This window comes from Colobus angolensis, unplaced genomic scaffold, assembly GCF_000951035.1.
Source record: "Colobus angolensis palliatus isolate OR3802 unplaced genomic scaffold, Cang.pa_1.0 Scaffold26, whole genome shotgun sequence".
In the NCBI taxonomy this organism is placed as follows: Eukaryota; Metazoa; Chordata; class Mammalia; order Primates; family Cercopithecidae; genus Colobus; species Colobus angolensis.
The window spans coordinates 13,915,543-13,933,579 of record NW_012115821.1 but is presented as its reverse complement, the minus strand read 5'-3'; the positions used below and the strand labels follow the sequence as shown (position 1 = coordinate 13,933,579).

Sequence of the window (18,037 nt, the reverse complement as noted above, 5' to 3'; positions counted from 1 at the left end):
ATCCTAGCACTTCGGGAGGTTGAGATGGGTGGATCACTTTGAGGTAAGGAGTTCCAGACCAGCCTAGCAAACATGGTGAAACCCCATCTCTACTAAAAATACAAAAATTAGCCAGGCTTGGTGGTGGGCACCTCTAATCCCAGCTACTTGGGAAGCTGAGGCAGGAGAGTTGTATGAACCCGAGAAGCAGAGGTTGCAGTGAAGTGAGATCATGCCACTGCACTCCAGCCTGGGTGACAAAGTGAGACTCTGTCTCAAAAAAAAAAAAAAACCTAATCTTATTGGACCATCATCATATTTGTGGTCTGTTGTGACTGAAATGTCATTATGCAGTACATGACTATATATACTTTGTGGAATAATCGAATCAAGCCAATGAACATATTATCACCTCGTGTAGTAATCATTTCTTTGTGGTGAGAACATTTAAGATCTACTGTTTTAGCCATTTTGAAATACGCATTATTATTGACTACAATCACCATGGTGTGCTGTAGATCACCACAACATATTCTTCGTGTCTTATTAGAAACCTGCTTCGACCAACATCATCTCTTTCTTGGTCCACTCCCACTCCCATCCTGTGGTAACCACCATCCTACTCTACTTCTGGAGGCTCATTCTTAATGTTCCTTTACAGGGGAAACACAATGTTTGGTGCCTTGGGGCTACCAGTAACTAAGCCCACCCTGTAGGTAGACATGCACATGTTACAAATGGTATTGCATGTGGGATAGCAGTGGGCCATGGTCCAGGGCAGATGACAGCAGAAGTAACTCCCACTCCATCCTGTATCCCAAGCCTCCATGGGCTGATGTGACCTGTTCTACTCACCTGATCCCCAGTTTCTCAACCTCGGTACTTTGACATTTGGGGTCAGATAGTTCTTTGTTGTGGGGGTCTCCTGTGCCTTACAGGACATTTAGCAGCATTCCTGGCCGCTATACCTATTAGGTAGCACTCCTGTCCCCTGTGACAACTAAAATGTTTCCAGACATTGCCAGATGTCTGCTGAGCAGAATCACCCCCCTTTTTAAGAACACTGACCTAAACATGGAGTGTCTTGGCAGAAACATTAACTAGGATATCATTTTGGGATGTCACAGCCTGACATCAGGACACAGGCATTGTCTTTTTGCTACTGCTTCTCATATGCCAAGTGCTTACCCCAAACATTATTGTGTGTTTTATAGCCAAGTTTATTTTTTTAATCTAAATTATATCTATACACAGGAAAGGAATGGAACGCAGGACCTTTTTTGTCAGAATGCATTTTTCTGTTGAGAATCATTTCCCCAGCACGAACAAAGCACGGGTTTGGAACATGATAGGTGCTTAATCCATGCCCACAATTGGCAGTAACATCTTCATGAAAACACATGTCCAAACTTTAAACTCAAAGCTATGTAGTTTATGTGTGTTTATATAAAGGAGAGCAGCAAATGCTTACTTAGTAACTTCTAAGTGCCCAACATTGAGCTGGAATTTTAAACATTAAAATTATTCCTCTGATACATGAAGCAATGGATGCGCAAAGCGATTTTTGTGATTTAACATTTTTTCCCTCTAAACATAAAAAAAAAACTTGTTTATGTGTACTTGTTTGGAGTTACCCAATTATACATGCTAATTTACATTTCTATAAGAATGTAGAAGCCGAGAAAATGTGTCAGTAAAACAAACCTAAGACAACAAGAACATTTAAACGCTAAAGGACTGATCTCCAAATGTAAGACTGTCAGTTGTTTTTAGCATTTTATCTTTATGTACTCAGAAATAATTGCATTAGCATATTGCTTAAGAGATTTGCCTGAGGCTGGGCATGGTAGCTCATGCCTGTAATCCCAGCACTTTGGGAGGCCGAGACAGAAGAATTGCTGGAGGCCAGGAGTTCGAGACCAGCCTGAGCAACATACTGAGACCTCGTTTCTACAAAAAACTTAAAAATTAGCTGGAGATGGTGGAGCGCACCTGTAGTCCCAACCACTCAAAAGGCTGAGGTGTGAGGACTGCTTGAGCCTAGGAGGTTGAAGCTGCGTGCCATTGTACTCTAGCCTGGGTGACAGAGCAACACCTTGTCTCTGAAAAAAAAAAAAGAGAGAGAGATTCGTCACACTACACGAGTCAGTTTTGAAATGTTTTATAACCCCATATAAAACCATGCCAGGTACATAATACTTGAGCGGACATTGTTGAACGTTGAATGTACTATCCTTAACATAATCCAGAAGAGGCAGAAGTTTCTGCTTATTTGGAATTTATCAGCCTTTGCCAAATAAACAGCATATAAATTAATGATAGTGTAATACAATCAATTTTAAAATGTAGTTACCAGGTTAACATCTCATTTGGCTTTATTTTCTAAATAACCTATTTAAATAAGTGGAATTAATTCAGTAGAAAGAATTGGTTGAGTAGTGACTGTGAGTAATGCCTACATGATACCACCCAAAGTTAGTAAAACAGGCTGGGCACAGTGGCTCATACCTGTAATCCCAGCCCCAGGCCGGGCACAGTGGCTCATACCTATAACCCCACCTGTAATCCCAGGGTGGGCAGATCACTTGAGTCCAGAAATTCGAGACCAGCCTGGGCAACATGGTGAAATGCTGTCTCTACAAAAAATACAAAAATTAGCCGAGGTTGGTGGTGCATGCTTGTGGTCCCAGCTACTTGGGAGGCTGAGGCAGGAGGATTGCTAGAACCCAGCAGGTGGAGGTTACAGTGAGCTGAGATTGCACCATTGTACTCCAACCTAGGCAACAAAATGAGACTTCGACTGAAAAAAAAAAAAAAAAAGTTAATAAAATAGTTCTGAACATTTGAGGAAAACAGTAACATTCTTTATGATTTAATTTATACTTTCATCATAATGTCCAGTGTGTATAAACTGGAGGCTGCTCTAGGTCTGTGTTTCATGCTTACTTAGTAATAATTACCTGGGGAAGCTATTAAAACTTCTCATTTTGGCCGGGCGCGGTGGCTCATGCCTGTAATTCTAACACTTTGGTAGGCCGAGGTGGGCGGATCACCTGAGGTCAGGAGTTCAAGACCAGCCTGGCCAAGGTGGCGAAACCCCGTCTCTACTAAAAATACAAAAATTAGCCAGGCGTGTTGGCACACACCTGTGATCCCAGCTACTCGAGAGGCTGAGGCAGGAGAATCACTTGAACCCGGCAGGCAGAGGTTGCAGTGAGCTGAGATTGTACCACTGCACTCCAGCCTGGGCAATAGAGCAAGACTCTGTCTCAAAAAAAAAAAAAAAAAAAAAGCAGAGAGATCCCATGTACCGTTTACTCAATTTTCTCCAATGGTAACATCTTGCAAACCTATAGTACAATATTATAACCAGGATATTGACGGTGATGCAGTCACAATAGAGAACACTGTCATTATTACAAGCATTCCTCACTTTGCCCTTCTGTAGCCACACCGCTTCCCTCTCACACCCATCTCACTACCCCAGCCTTAACTCCAGGTAACCATTAATCTATTCTCCATCTCTATAATTTTGTCACTTCAAGGATGTTATACAAATAGAATTGTACAAGATTTTTTTTTCCACTCAGTATGATTCTCTGGAAATCCATCCAAGTTATTGTGTGTGTTAATAGTTCATTTCTTTTTTTGGTTGAGTAGTATTCCATGGTATGGATATAGCAGAATTTAACCACCTATTGAAGGACATCTGTCTTGTTTCCACTTTGAGGCTTTTACTAATAAAGCTGCTATGAACATTTGTATATAAATTCTTATGAGAATGTAAGTTTTCATTTCTTTGGAATAAATGTCTAGGAATACAGTTGCTGGGTTGTGTGGTAGTTGCATATATAGTGTTTTTTTTGTTTTTTTTTTTTTGAGACGGAGTCTCGCTGTTACCCAGGCTGGAGTGCAGTGGCTGGATCTTAGCTCACTGCAAGCTCTGCCTCCCGGGTTCACGCCATTCTCCTGTCTCAGCCTCCCGAGTAGCTGGGACTACAGGCACCCGCCACGTCACCCGGCTAGTTTTTTGTATTTTTTAATAGAGACGGAGTTTCACTGTGTTAGCCAGGATGGTCTCGATCTCCTGACCTCATGATCCGCCCGTCTCGGCCTCCCAAAGTGCTGGGATTACAGACTTGAGTCACCGCGCCCGGCCATATATAGTTTTTAAAGAAACTTCCAAACGGTTCTGGAGTAGCTGTATCATTTTATAGTCCCATCTGCAATGTATGAGTGATCTAGTTTTTCTGTATCCTAGCCAGGATTTGGTGTTCTTACTGTTTTTTATTTAAGCCATTCTGATAGGTGTATAATGGCCTTAATTTGCATTTCCCTGAGGGCTAATAATGTTGAATATATTTTCATGTATGCCATCTGTATATCCTCTTCAGTGAAATGTATTCTTAACATTTGCCCATTTTCTAATTGGATTTGTAAAAAATGTTTGTTCTTTCATAGAAAAATGTTTTTAATTTTGATGAAGTCCAATTTTTCCCTTGCATAGATCATGTTTTTGCTGTCAAGAACTCGTTGCCTAAACCTGCATCCCAGATTTTTCTCTTATTTTTTTTTCTGAAAGTCTTACAGTTTTACATTTTACATTTAAGTACATAATTCATTTTGTTAGAACAGTGTGTGAATACAACGCATGAATCTTAGGTTGAGGTTCATTTCATTGCTGAGTGTCCAATTGCTCTGACATGTGAAAGTAATATAACACATCAATCTTAGGTTGAGGTTCATTTCATTGCTGAGTGTCCAATTGCTCTGGCACCATTTGTTGAAAAGGCTATCATTCCTCTATTGAATTGCCTTTGCACTTTCATCAAAAATGTAATTAGGCATACTTATATGGAATTGTTTCTGGGTTCTCTGTTCTCTTCCAGTGACATATATGTTTATGCCTCCACTAACACTACACGGTCTTGATTACTATTATTATTAATTTAATTATTATTGATTACTGTATTGATATAATAGTCTTGACATCAGGTAGACTGATTCCTCATACTTTATTTATTTATTTATTTAGAGACAAGGTCTTGCTCTCTTGCCCAGGCAAGTGCAGTGGCATGATCCTGGCTCACTGCAGCTTAAGCCTCCCAGGCTGAAGCAATTCTCCTTCCTCAGCTTCCTGAGTAGCTGGGACTACAAGTGCATACCACCATGCCTGGCTAATTAATTTTTAAATTTTTTGTAGAGATGGAGTTTCACCATGTTGCACAGGTTGGTTGAACTCCTGAGCTCAAGCGATCCTTCCGCCTTGGCCTCCCAAAATGCTGGGATTATAGTCATGAGCTGCTGACTTGGCCCCATCTACATTTTAGAACAATTTTGCGTGTATTTGGAAAAAAAAATCTTTTAATAGGATTTGTTTTAAACATGTATATTAATTTAGGGATAACTCAAATCTTTATTTCTATTAGTTTATTCAGAGCTTTGATTTCCGTTATCAGTGGTTTGTAGTTTTCGACATACAAGTACTATGCATGTTTTAGATTTCCCCCCAAGTATTTTTTTTTGAGTAATTGGAAATGGTATTATATTTCTAATTTATACCTGTATATTTTCATTTCTAGTACATAGTTACATTGATATTTGTATACTTGTATTCTGTAGCCTTGTTGAACTCAATTGATTAATTAATTAATGACAGGGTCTCTCTTTTGCCAAGGCTGGAGTGCGGGTGTCAACATGGCTCACTGCAACCATGACCTTCCGGCTCAAGCATTCCCTCTGCCTCCTGAGTAGCTGGGACTACAGGCATGTGCCACCATGCCTAGCTAATTTTTTTATTTTTGTAGAGATGAGGTCTTGCTGTTTTGCCTGGGCTAGTCTTAAACTCCTGGACTCAAGCAGTACCCCCGCCTCCGCCTGCTAAAGTGCTGGGATTACAGACATGAGCCACTGAGTCTGGCCTATGAATTTATTAGTTCCAATTTTTTTGTAGATCCCTTGGGATTTTCTACATAGACTATCATGTTGTCTAAAAATAGGAACAGTTTTATTTCTTCCTTTTGATCTATATGCCTTTTATTTATTTTCCTATTTTTATTACACTGGCTAGATCTTCCAGTAATTTGTTGAGTAGGAGAACACACTGCCTTGCCTTGTTCCTGATCTTAGGGGAAAATATTGAGTCTTCCACCATTAAGTATGTCAGCTGTAGGTTTTTTGTAGAACCTTTTCATCAACTTAAGAAAGTGTCCTCTATTCCTATTTTTCTAAAAGTTTTTATCATGAAAGGATGTTGAGTTTTGTCAGATGCTTTTTCTGCATCGTTTGATATGATCATGTGATTTTTCTTGATTAGCCTGTTAATATGGTGGATTACATCGATCAGTTTCCAAATAGTGAACCAGCCTTGAGTCCCTAGAATAAGCCCCACTTGGTCATAGTATCTAATTCGTTTTATAAATTGCTGAATTCAATTTGCTAATATTTTGGTAAGGATTTTTGAGCCTATGTTTGTGAATGGTATTGATCTGTAGTTCTCTTTTTTTTCTCCGTCTTTGGTTTTGGGATCTGGGTAATACTAGCTTCATCAAGTGAATTGGGAAGTGTTCCTTCCTCTTCTGTGTTTTAGAAGAGTTTGTAAAGAATTGGTGTTGATTCTTCTTAAGACACTGAGTAGAATTCTCCAGTGAAACCATTGGGCCTTGATACATATTTGGGGGGAGTTTTTTAGTTATGAATTTAATTATAAATCGTTATAAAGATCAAATTATGTATTTCATATTGGGTGAGTTGTGGTATTTAGTGTTCCTGAGGAAGTGGTCCATTTCATCTAAGTTGTCAAATTTATATATGTAGAATCGTTCATAGCACTCCCATATCCATTTGGTATCTGCACAGTCTGTAGTGGTATCCTAATTGATTCTTGATATTAATGATACGTATCTTATCTTTTTTTGTCCATTTTGTCCATTTTTGTCCATTTTATTGGTCTTTTCAAATAATCAGCTTTTTATTTCTTGATTTTTCTCTATTTGTTTTCAATTTTATTGATTTCTGCTCTTTATTTTTTTTCTTCTGCTTGCTTTGAGTTTATTATGCTTTTCTTTTTCTAGGTTCTTGAGGTGGAGTTTAGGTTTTGATAGTTTTTCTCTTTCCTAATATAAGCATTTAGTGCTTAAATTTCCCTCTCAGTGCTACGTTAGCTGACATGTCCCACAAATTTTGATATGCTATATTTTCTTTCAGTTCAATGTATATATTTTTTAATTTCCCTTGAGATTTTGTCTTTAAAACATGGATTATTTAGAAGTGTGTTGTTGAGTTCCCAACTATTGTGGAGATTTTCCTGTTACCGATCTTACTGATTGCTAGTTTGCATGATTTTGCTTCTTTTAAATTTTTTGAGATTTATGGCTCAGGATATGATCTGTATTGGTCTATGATATGCATAATGACTTGGAAAGAATGTGTATTCTGCTATTATTGGATGGAGTGTTCTATAAATGCTTATTAAATCCTGTTGGGTGATGGTATTGTTAAGTTCTTCTATATCCTAGTTGGTGTTCTGTTTAGTTGTTCTATCAATTCCTGACAGAGGAGTATTGAAGTCTTCAACTATAATTTTGGATTTGTCTGTCACTTCTTTCAGTTTTATCAGTTTTTTGCCTCACATATTTTATAGCTCTGTTGTTTGATGCATATACGTTTAGGATTGCTATGTCTTCCTGGTAGGTTACCCTTTTATTTTTATGTAATGTCCATTTCTGTCTCTCTCTGGTAATTTTCCTTGCTCTGAAGTCTACTTTATCTGATTTTTTAAAACTTATTTTTGATTCCCTGATTTGGGGATTTTATAACTGACGCTATTTTTCCCTTCTTTTTTTAAGGAATATATTATTCGAGTGCAAAGAGGAATTTCTGTGGAAAACAGCTGGCAGGTAAGCATTTTTTTTTTTTTTTTTTGTCAATTAGGAAAATATCTAAATGTGTGATTAAAAGCCTGACTTGGGGCATCTACAAATCTGGAAAAATCAGAACATGCATAAATATAAATCATGTTTCTTTTAGCTATAAACCTTTAGCTTTAAGAGAAGTATGATAAGAGTCTTTCCTGTCCCCAGTTGTTTGGTTAAATTGTGTATGATTGATATTAGTATGGAGGGTATCTAGGAATTTGTTCCCCAGCTCAACCCAGAGCAAATAGTATATGTAAATTACTTGTTTTGTTTCTACAAATTCACACCTTCTCCCCTGTAGCTATGGTTTGAGTTCAATCTACCAGGTAGAAAGTTGAGATTGAGTCCTGGCTATTGTACAGTTTTGGCCACTACATTTTATGGATCTCAGGTCCACTCATGGGCAGCTTCTTGGGGCCCCAGGCTCTGCTTTCTTCAGTGGTGGCCTCAGAGAGAAAAGAATTCCTGGACAGATCGAGAAGTCCTTCCCATACGAGTTGACTTGCAGAGGGTGGCTGAATTCTGCATAGGGGCCCTTTCTTTCCTGTTTTAGTAATTAGGATTACCACCTCCACCTCCCTGCAACCCTTCTTCTCTCCCAAAAATCTTACCTTCTCCTTCACAGCCCAGCTCAAACCTTAACCTTCTACCTTAAGTAGCCTCTTACACACAGTTGTCCACACTGGTCTTTTCTTTGCCTGAAATTTCAAACTACTGTTTGTTTGAATAATTATTATATTTAACATCTATCGAGCCTGTATTAAGTGTGCAGCACTGGTTTAAGCACATTCATTCACTTAACCTTTTAAAAATGTGCTATGTGGTAGTATTGTCCTCATTTTACATTTGTCTGAGGTCACAGTTAGATCATTGGCAGAATAGAGTTGGAATTTGCTCATTCTCTGTGGTTAACCACTCTATGATCATTTGCTTCTTGGCTTTTATCAGGGATGACCTTATATTTAACTTTTTGATGTATATTTGGCAAACAGGGCCAACAATAGTGTCCTACCAGAAAGATCAACCCTTGGTGCAGTTTTCTAGATCCATTGCATTAGAAACCCAGGGGTACTCAACAAAAATGTAGACTCTTGGGCCCCATCCTAGACCTACTGATCAAATTTTCAGTGGGTGGGGTTGTAAGGGCGGAGAGGTGTGATACCTTTCTTCACCCATGGTAAAGGTTGTGGCCAACACTTCTGTAACAAAAGACAGATTAACAAGGGGGAAAACATAACAAATTTATTTAATAAAAGCTTTCTGTTTTTGCAAGCTCCACCTCCTTGGTTCATGCCATTCTCCTGCCTCAGCCTCCCGAGTAGCTGGTCTACAGGTGCCCACCACCACGCCCAGCTAATTTTTTTGTATTTTTAGTAGAGACGGGGTTTCACCGTGTTAGCCAGGATGGTCTCAATCTCCTGACCTCGTGATCTGCCTGCCTCGGCCTCCCAAAGTGTGGGGATTACAGGTGTGAGCCACCACCGCTGGCCAATCAAAGTTTTATGTGACACAGGAACTTCCAGAAATGAAGACCCAAAGACCCAGGGAAAACTGTCCATTTTTATGCTTGATTTGATGAAGACTGGATAGCCATGTAGAATATGATTGAACAAACAATTTCTTTATGTTTTTATTTTTATTTTTATTTTTTTGAGATAGGGTTTTGTTCTCTTGCCCAGACTGGAGTGCAGTGGCGTGATCACAGCTCACTGCAGCCTAGATCTCCTGGGCTCAAGCAATCCTCCCACTTCAGCCTGCTGAGTAACTGGAACTACAGGCAGGTGCCACTACGCCCAACTAATGTTTTTTATTTTTTTATAGAGACGGGGTTTGGCCATGTTGCCCAGGCTGGTCTTGAATTCCTGAGCTCAATCAATGCTCCCGCCTTAGCCTCCCAAAGTGCTGGGATTGTAGGCATGAGCCACCATGCCTGGACTTGTCTGTTCTTCTTTTTTTTATTTTTATTTTTATTTTTATGGAAACGGGATCTTGCTATGTTGTCCAGACTGGTCTTTAACTCCTAGGCTCAAGGGATCCTCCTGCCTTGGCCTCCCAAAGTGCTGGGATTGTAGGCATGAGCCACCATGCCTGGACTTGTCTGTTCTTCTTTTTTTTATTTTTATTTTTATTTTTATGGAAACGGGATCTTGCTATGTTGTCCAGACTGGTCTTTAACTCCTAGGCTCAAGGGATCCTCCTGCCTTGGCCTCCCAAAGTGCTGGGATTATAGGTATGAGCCATTGTGCCTGGCCCTGTCTGTTCTTCTTGGTCTGTCCGTGTAGCCTTCCTTCCTCCTGGGTATGGGGCAGGATCCCTTTAGAATGAGAGTCCTCAGGGGAGAAGGGAGAGAGCAATCTTTCTAAGTTTTATGGCTTACTTTGTGAGAGGTAGAGGAGCTAGGGACAGGAGGGCAGAAGACTACAAAGAAGAACTCATTTGTGAGCCCTTCTTTTTTTTTTTTTTTTGAGACAGAGTCTCATTCTGTTGCCCAGGCTGGGATGCAGTGGAGTGATCTCTGCTCACTGCAATCTCTGCCTCCCAGGCCCAAGCGATTCTCCTGCCTCAGCCTCCTGAGTAGCTGAGACTATAGGTGCTCACCACCATGCCCAGCTGATTTTTGTATTTTTAGTAGAGACATGTTTTGCCATGTTGGCCAGGCTGGTCTCGAACTCCTGGACTCAGGTGATCCACCTGCCTTAGCCTCCCAAAGTGCTGAGATTACAGTCGCAAGTCATTGTGCCCAGCCCATTTCTGAGGCCTTCTAATCTCCTTTAGTTCAAAGTACTTAGCATGCCAAAGTACCATACTTTGGGATATCATTTTCTGAGCCCCAGTAGGGTTCTAGATGATATCCAGGTAATACTTTTCTGCACATTAACATTTGAAAATCACCAATAAAGATTAAAGTCAAGGCCGGGCGCGGTGGCTCAAGCCTGTAATCCCAGCACTTTGGGAGGCCGAGACGGGTGGATCACAAGGTCAGGAGATCAAGACCATCCTGGCTAACACGGTGAAACCCCATCTCTACTAAAATACAAAAAAAAAAAACTAGCCGGGCGAGATGGCGGGCACCTGTAGTCCCAGCTACTTGGGAGGCTGAGGCAGGAGAATGGCGTGAATCCAGGAGACGGAGCTTGCAGTGAGCTGAGATCCGACCACTGCACTCCAGCCTGGGCGACAAAAAAAAAAAAAAAAAAAAGATTAAAGTCAAACTATTTCAAACCAAAATTATTTTCTTGATCAGGGCCTGAAGAGCTAGTCGAATTTGACTATAGCCTAATCAATGGCATCAATACAACTGACAAAGAATGTGTAGACAATGGAAGGTGGACTGTCTGTCAAGAGGGGGAACCCTGGGGAATCACCCTGGGCGAGGTGTGGCATCTCTGCCTCCAATGCAGTCCAGTCTCCAGGATGGTTGGAGCTCACCTGGTGGAAGTTTGACCCAGGACAAAGGTGAAATGGCCTCAGAACTATCCATTTCCTCTTGCTTTGATTCCATGCTCAGTAAAACTTTTTTTTTTTTTTTTTTTAAGTCATTCATCTTTCTAGGCGCCTGGTTAATAAGAAAGACATGTGAAGGACTGTTTGCCCTGAAAACAAATATTCTCACTTATCTCTTGGCATCTTGTGAATTTGACAGGCATTAACCAGTTTCCCACGGCCCAGCCAATGCCTGGCACTGCTAAGTCTGTTTTCTAGCTTGTCGGGTTAAACAGTTAAGCACCAGGTATAAGCCCTACTACCCTTAGCACAAATGCCTGAGGTCTAGACTGCCAATATTACTAATACTAACACATATTAAATAAAGAAATGAAAAGAGAGTCTTTCCTGAATCAAAACACTACTTCTTGTCTCTTACAGATTGTTAGAAGATACAGTGACTTTGATTTGCTTAACAACAGCTTACAGGTAAATGCTTTGACATTCTAATTACACACATTGATTACTTGGGGTGTCTAAAAAACTGGTAAGAGTCCAGGCGCGGTGGCTCATGCTTATAATCCCAGCACTTGCGGAGGCCGAGGCGGATGGATCACCTGAGGTCAGGAGTTCAAGACCACCTGACCAACATGGAGAAACCCCATCTCTACTAAAAATACAAAAAACTAGCCGGGCGAGGTGGCGGGCGCCTGTAGTCCCAGCTACTCGGAGGCTGAGGCAGGAGAATGGCGTAAACCCGGGAGGCGGAGCTTGCAGTGAGCTGAGATCCGGCCACTGCACTCCAGCCCGGGCGACAGAGCGAGACTCCGTCTCAAAAAAAAAAAAATTAGCCAGGCATGGTGGCGCATGCCTGCAATCCCAGCTACTTGGGAGGCTGAGGCAGGAGAATCACTTGAACCTGGGAGGCAGAGGTTGTGGTGAGCCGAGATCACACCATTGCACTCCAGCCTGGGCAATAAGAGTGAAACTCCATCTCAAAAAAAAGCTGGTTGGAAATGGCAATATCAGAAACAAGAAATTAGCACATTTTCCTGTCAAAGAAAATAAATTCATACTTCACTCAGATGATGTGTGGCTCTAAAAATAAACTTTTGGGAATCAACATGTGATTTATAATTAATAGTCACCTTGCAACCAAGTACTGTTGTGCCAGACTGTATCCTTACCACAGTCATAGGAGGCTGATGTAATATCTCCTTTTAAAAGATGAGGAATGATTATGTGGATTGCTAGCGTTGTTCACTTAGGTGGAGCTGGGACTCTGACTCTCTTCATTGAACTAGGCTACATAGTCAGCTCTGCAGATCAACATGCAGCAGTAACTGGGAGACTCAGCCTTTTTCTGTTTAACTTTTTCTCCTAAATATGTAGTTAGAAATCTCTTTGTTTTAAATGTTCCTAACTTGAGGGCCATAATGGGAAGAAGCATGAGCTAGGTCTTCATCTAGAGACACATCCAGTGTTGTAATGGTTGAAGGGTCCAAGAGGGGCTTTAGCACCTTAGGAAGTCCTGCCAATAGCAGCCATGTCTTCATCTGGCAGGCTGGACTTCAAGTGCCTTGGATTACTGAAGACTGTCCTGCTCTTGTGTGTCATACCTTAGGTTTGATTGGTAACATAAAATGCTTTAACCCTGAGGAAGAGTACTTGGCTTATGACGTAAAGGACTCAGCCAGGAGGGAAAGGACTGCTCCCGTCATTGGTGAGCTAGCCATCATCGCTCATTCTGAATGACCTCTGATCTTGCCCACAAAAGTCAGGAGGACTGTGCACTAGGAGAAAGCACATAATACTTCTTTTCCTTCAGAAGGCCACGTTTTGTTGGTCAGACTTCAGAAAATAAGCATTTGGGCCAGACGTGGTGGCTCACTCCTGTAATCCCAGCACTTGGGGAGGCTAAGGCGGGTGGATCACCTGAGGTCAGGAGTTCGAGACCAGCCTGGCCAATATGGTGAAACCCCATCTCTACTAAAAATACAAAAATTAGCTGGGTGCGGTGATGGGTGCCTGTAATCCCAGCTACTCAGGGAGCTGAGGCAGGAGAACTGCTTGAACCCGGGAAGGGGAGGTTGCAGTGAGCTGAGATTGCGCCATGTTGCACTGCATTCTGGGCTTTAGAGCGAGACTCTGTCTCAAAAAACAAACAAAAAAGCAAACAAGCATTTGTAAAGCCCAAACTTTAACATTATTTATAATGCTGCTGAAAGCGTGAATGCCTTATTTTCCTTTTGAAGGAAGTGGCCTGAGTATCTGTAGACATTTATGTAATTGCCATACTTGTCATGCATTTGACACATATTGTCTTTTTGTGTTTTTTTTTTTTTTTTTTGAGACGGAGTCCCGCTATCACCCAAGCTGGAGTGCAGTGGCCGGATCTCAGCTCACCGCAAGCTCCGCCTCCGAGGTTCACGCCATTCTCCTGCCTCAGCCTCCCGAGTAGCTGGGACTACAGGCGCCCGCCACCTCGCCCGGCTAGTTGTTTTGTATTTTTTAGTAGAGACGGGGTTTCACCGTGTTAGCCAGGATGGTCTCGATCTCCTGACCTCGTGATCCGCCCGTCTCGGCCTCCCAAAGTGCTGGGATACAGGCTTGAGCCACCGCGCCCGGCATCTTTTTGTGTTTTAATTTTAGTATGACCCATTTGAGTCTTCAGATAGAATATTGGCAGAGATCAAATTTTCATCAATGGGTTTAATTGGTTTTATTTATGGATTTTAATAGGATCTTCTTTGCACTCAGACAAGAGCTGGGCCTATGATGACATTGTAGATAAGGCATCAATGTGCAGTTTATTCCAGCAGTGGATTTTCTCCTCAAACTCTCCTATCCCCAGTGCAGTGGCCCATGTGACATTTCCGCAGTGGTGTAAGCATTTGGGAATTAACAGTGGGCCTATGAACTGTTTTGTTTTTATGCTCAAGCGAACCTTTGCTTGTGCATAAAGGGGGAGTGATCTATGTACAGTGTCATTCAGCCAGGCTCAGTAAGAATTATGGGAGAAATATTTTTGAAATTGAAATTGCCTAGACTTAGCCTCTAAGAACAGAGGGTAGGGAGGAGAGTTTTATCTCTCATTTACTCATACTTCGGGGTGATAAAGTTTCTCCATGACTCTTCACTTATGGCCTTTTTAATATAGTTAATTTTATTTTTGCTTCAGTGTAATTTTACCTTTTAAAATAGGTACTTTCAATGTGCATCTTATTTCAAATGCAAATATCCCCATGTATTGATGTTGGCTTGTGTTGGGCAGAATATGGCCAGACATCATTTCAGTGGGAGGTTTTTCTGGATTCAAGTAAACAAACAGAAGAAAGCACACACAGCTTTTTGGCAATGAAATAATTTAAAACAATATCCAAAAACAGACCAAAAAGACTCTAAAACCTCAGAATAAAACTGTGACCATGATTTTCAGTGTCCAATTACCCTTTTGACAGATAAATTAGTTCCTGCTAAAGAAAGAGAAATATAATACACATTTGCAGAGTTGTCTGAGTCAATAGGAACATGTCTAAGTGAAAAAAAGCATAATGCAAAATTATACATGCCATATAATATAATTACATGAAATGTTTGGAAAACAAGATTGCAGGTAAATATGCCAAAATGTTAATGGTGATCCCCAAGTGGCGGAATTATAGGTTATGTCATTTTCTTTTTTTTTTTTTGTTTGTTTGTTTTCTTTAATATTCTGTACTTTCCAAGTTCTCCACAAACAAGCACATGTAGGCTATGTAAGCGGAAAAACAGAAAAAAGCTGCATTTTCTTTCTTTTTTTTTTTTTTGAGACGGAGTCTCACTGTGTCGCCCAGTCTGGAGTGCAGTGTCTCCACCTCCTGGGTTCACCTCATTCTCCTGCCTCAGCCTTCCAAGTAGCTGGGACAACAGGCGCCCACCACCATGCCCGGCTAATTTTTTGTATTTTTAGTAGAGACGGAGTTTCACAGTGTTAGCCAGGATGGTCTTGATCTCCTGACCTTGTGATCTGCCCGCCTCGGCCTCCCAAAGTGCTGGGATTATAGGCGTGAGCCACCACGCCCAGCAAAAGCTGCATTTTCTAAACTTTTTTTTTTTTAAGACAGAGTCTCGCCCTGTCACACAAACTGGAGGGCAGTGGTGTGATCTTGGCTCACCGCAATCTCTGCCTCTTGGGTTCAAGTGATTTCTCCTGACATAGACTCCCAAGTAGCTGAGATTACAGTCACGTGCCACCATGCCCAGCTAATTTTTGTATTTTTAGTAGAGACAGGGTTTCACTATGTTGGCCAGGCTGCCAGACTTTTTATAGTGAGCATATTTTGTGGAAACAATGAAGAAAAATCACCACCTTATTTTAAATGCAACGTCAAATTAGCAGCCATCTAGGGAGACAGCATACAACCAAGAGAAAGAAGCAGGCTGTTGAAATGTTGGGAACTAGGCAGAGAGAAAGAACTCAGTCTCTGTTCCTTAGACTTGAGAAGGAACCCAGGCCCCTTCCAGCATTGAGACCTTGAGTCCATCATTTCTTCTGTTGGGTTTCACTTTCGCCGCTGAAATAAAGGGGTTGAACTAGATGACTTCTGAGGTCTCTTATAGCACAAATGTTTTGTAATTAGAATTTTACTGCCCACTGTTGACCCTGGAGAGGCTTTACTGTACTCCAGGGGACAGCAGGGTGTTGAGACAAATTGAGGATCTGTTGAAAGATTAGAACTCCCTAGGATACTGACTGGAATATGGTTGAAGGCAATTTGCAGATCATTAAGATCTGATGTTGGAAGTAAGGAGCAATGAACAGATTGAGGTTGAAAGTTTTTCGCTGGGCGTGGTGGCTCACGCCTGTAATCCCAGCACTTTGGGAGGCCGAGGCGGGTGGATCACGAGGTCAGGAGATCAAGAGCATCCTGGCTAACATGGTGAAACCCCATCTCTACTAAAAATATAAAAAATTATTAGGAAAAAAAAAAAAAAAAAAAAAAAAAAAAAAAAAAGAAACTTTTTCCTCCAGATAAAAGCTAATTTTCTTGAAACTGTAATATAGTTTGTCATATAATTTTGGGCTCTAGCCGGGTGCGGTGGCTCACGCCTGTAATCCCAGCACTTTGGGAGGCCGAGGCGGGTGGATCACGAGGTCAGGAGATCAAGAGCATCCTGGCTAACATGGTGAAACCCCATCTCTACTAAAAATATAAAAAAAAATTAGCAGGATGTGGTGGTGGGCGCCTGTAGTCCCAGCTACTTGGAAGGCTGAGGCAGGAGAATGGTGTGAACCCAGGAGGTGGAGTTTGCAGTAAACTGAGATCGCACACTGCACTCCAGCCTGGGCGGCAGAGCGAGACTCCGTCTCAAAAAAAAAAAATTTTGGGCTCTAAATCCCAATTTGGGAATCATTTCCTGCTTTCCATTTTCTTTCTTTCTTCTTTTTTTTTTTTTTAAGACAGTGTCACTCTGTTGCCCAGGCTGGAGTGCAGTGAGCCGAGGTCATGGTCACTGCAACCTCCACCTCCCGGGTTCAAGCGATTCTGCTGCCTCAGCCTCCCAAATTGCTGGAATTATAGGCACCCACCATTGTGCCTGGCTAATTTTTTTGTATCTTCAGTAGAGATGGGGGTTTCATCATGTTGGCCAGGTTGGTCTCGAACTCCTGACCTCAGGTGATCCACCCACCTCGGCCTCCCAAAATACTGGGACTATAGTTGTGAGCCACGGCGCCTGGCCTCCCCTTTCCATTTTCACTCACAGTTGTGCATGGAACTCTGGGGACTCCTCTGCTGGCTGTCTTGTTCTCTTTTCCTTCTATAAGGAACTCAAGAAGGGAATCCATAGGGCATGTTAAAGAGGAAGGTAGTGAAAGTGAGATGATGAGGCATCCTGGCTTGAAGTCATCAGTGTGGAGGTGTCTAGGTAATCAGTGGCTTAGAGACTTTATTATTCCGTGTGTAGTATTTTTCCCCCCCTTCTAATTAGCCATTGGAGTTCTAAATTTTCTATTCTGTAGTTGGTAAGCAGTGTAGAAATTCTAGGAGAAAGCTGAAAGAGAAAGTGTCTCTTGAGTAATCTTTTTTAAGAGACGGGGTTTTAAAATAACACACATGTTGCATAGTTTGAGTACCTTTAGGAATTTTTTTTGTGAGATCTTAAACTCAGGGCAGGAAAACCACCTCCGGTCTGTCTGACATAGCAGGAACATTATAATTGCAGCTGTTGGCAAAAGAGCTCTTTGTTTCACCTGACGGTTTAAAAGAACTGATGGGATGTTTGGGCAGAGCAATACATTTAAAAAGTGAAATGAAACTTGACAAAATAGATTGGTTGAAGCTTGGAAGCCACAAAGTTCAAAACAGATACTTTATGAAATTCATTCTTACATCCCCACAATGAAAGAAAAGGAGCCAGAATATTGGAATTTGAATCCAATGATGTCAGATGTGACTCCTTTCTGAGTGATGTGGATTCAGCTGGGGCTGCTGCGGTGTGGTAGTGCAGGCAAATCTGTCGATACTGGGTAATGGAATTTTAAAAATTCTTGCTCCATATACAATCAGTTTGATAAACAAAAGCAATTTTCTTTCTTTAATTGAAAAAATGTAGTAAATGAACACTGTAAACATTTCACAGTAGAGAAATTAAAATTAATGAACCAACCCACTTCTAGAAATGGTTATTGTTAAGCAGTTGGTGTGAGTCCTCCAGACATTTTTTTTTTTTTTTTT

At 41.3% G+C, this 18,037-nt stretch overlaps 1 protein-coding gene across 2 annotated transcripts in view; it reads left to right on the top strand.

Annotated features, from left to right (window-relative positions):
* Positions 1–18,037, top strand: part of PXK (PX domain containing serine/threonine kinase) — a 107,230-nt gene that overhangs the window by 31,248 nt on the left and 57,945 nt on the right. For both annotated transcript variants that reach the window (XM_011947221.1, XM_011947220.1), the window contains exons 2-3: positions 7,827–7,877; positions 11,760–11,807. In XM_011947221.1, coding sequence (XP_011802611.1) covers positions 7,827–7,877; positions 11,760–11,807 — 99 coding nt within the window. The remainder of the gene's footprint in view (positions 1–7,826; positions 7,878–11,759; positions 11,808–18,037) is intronic.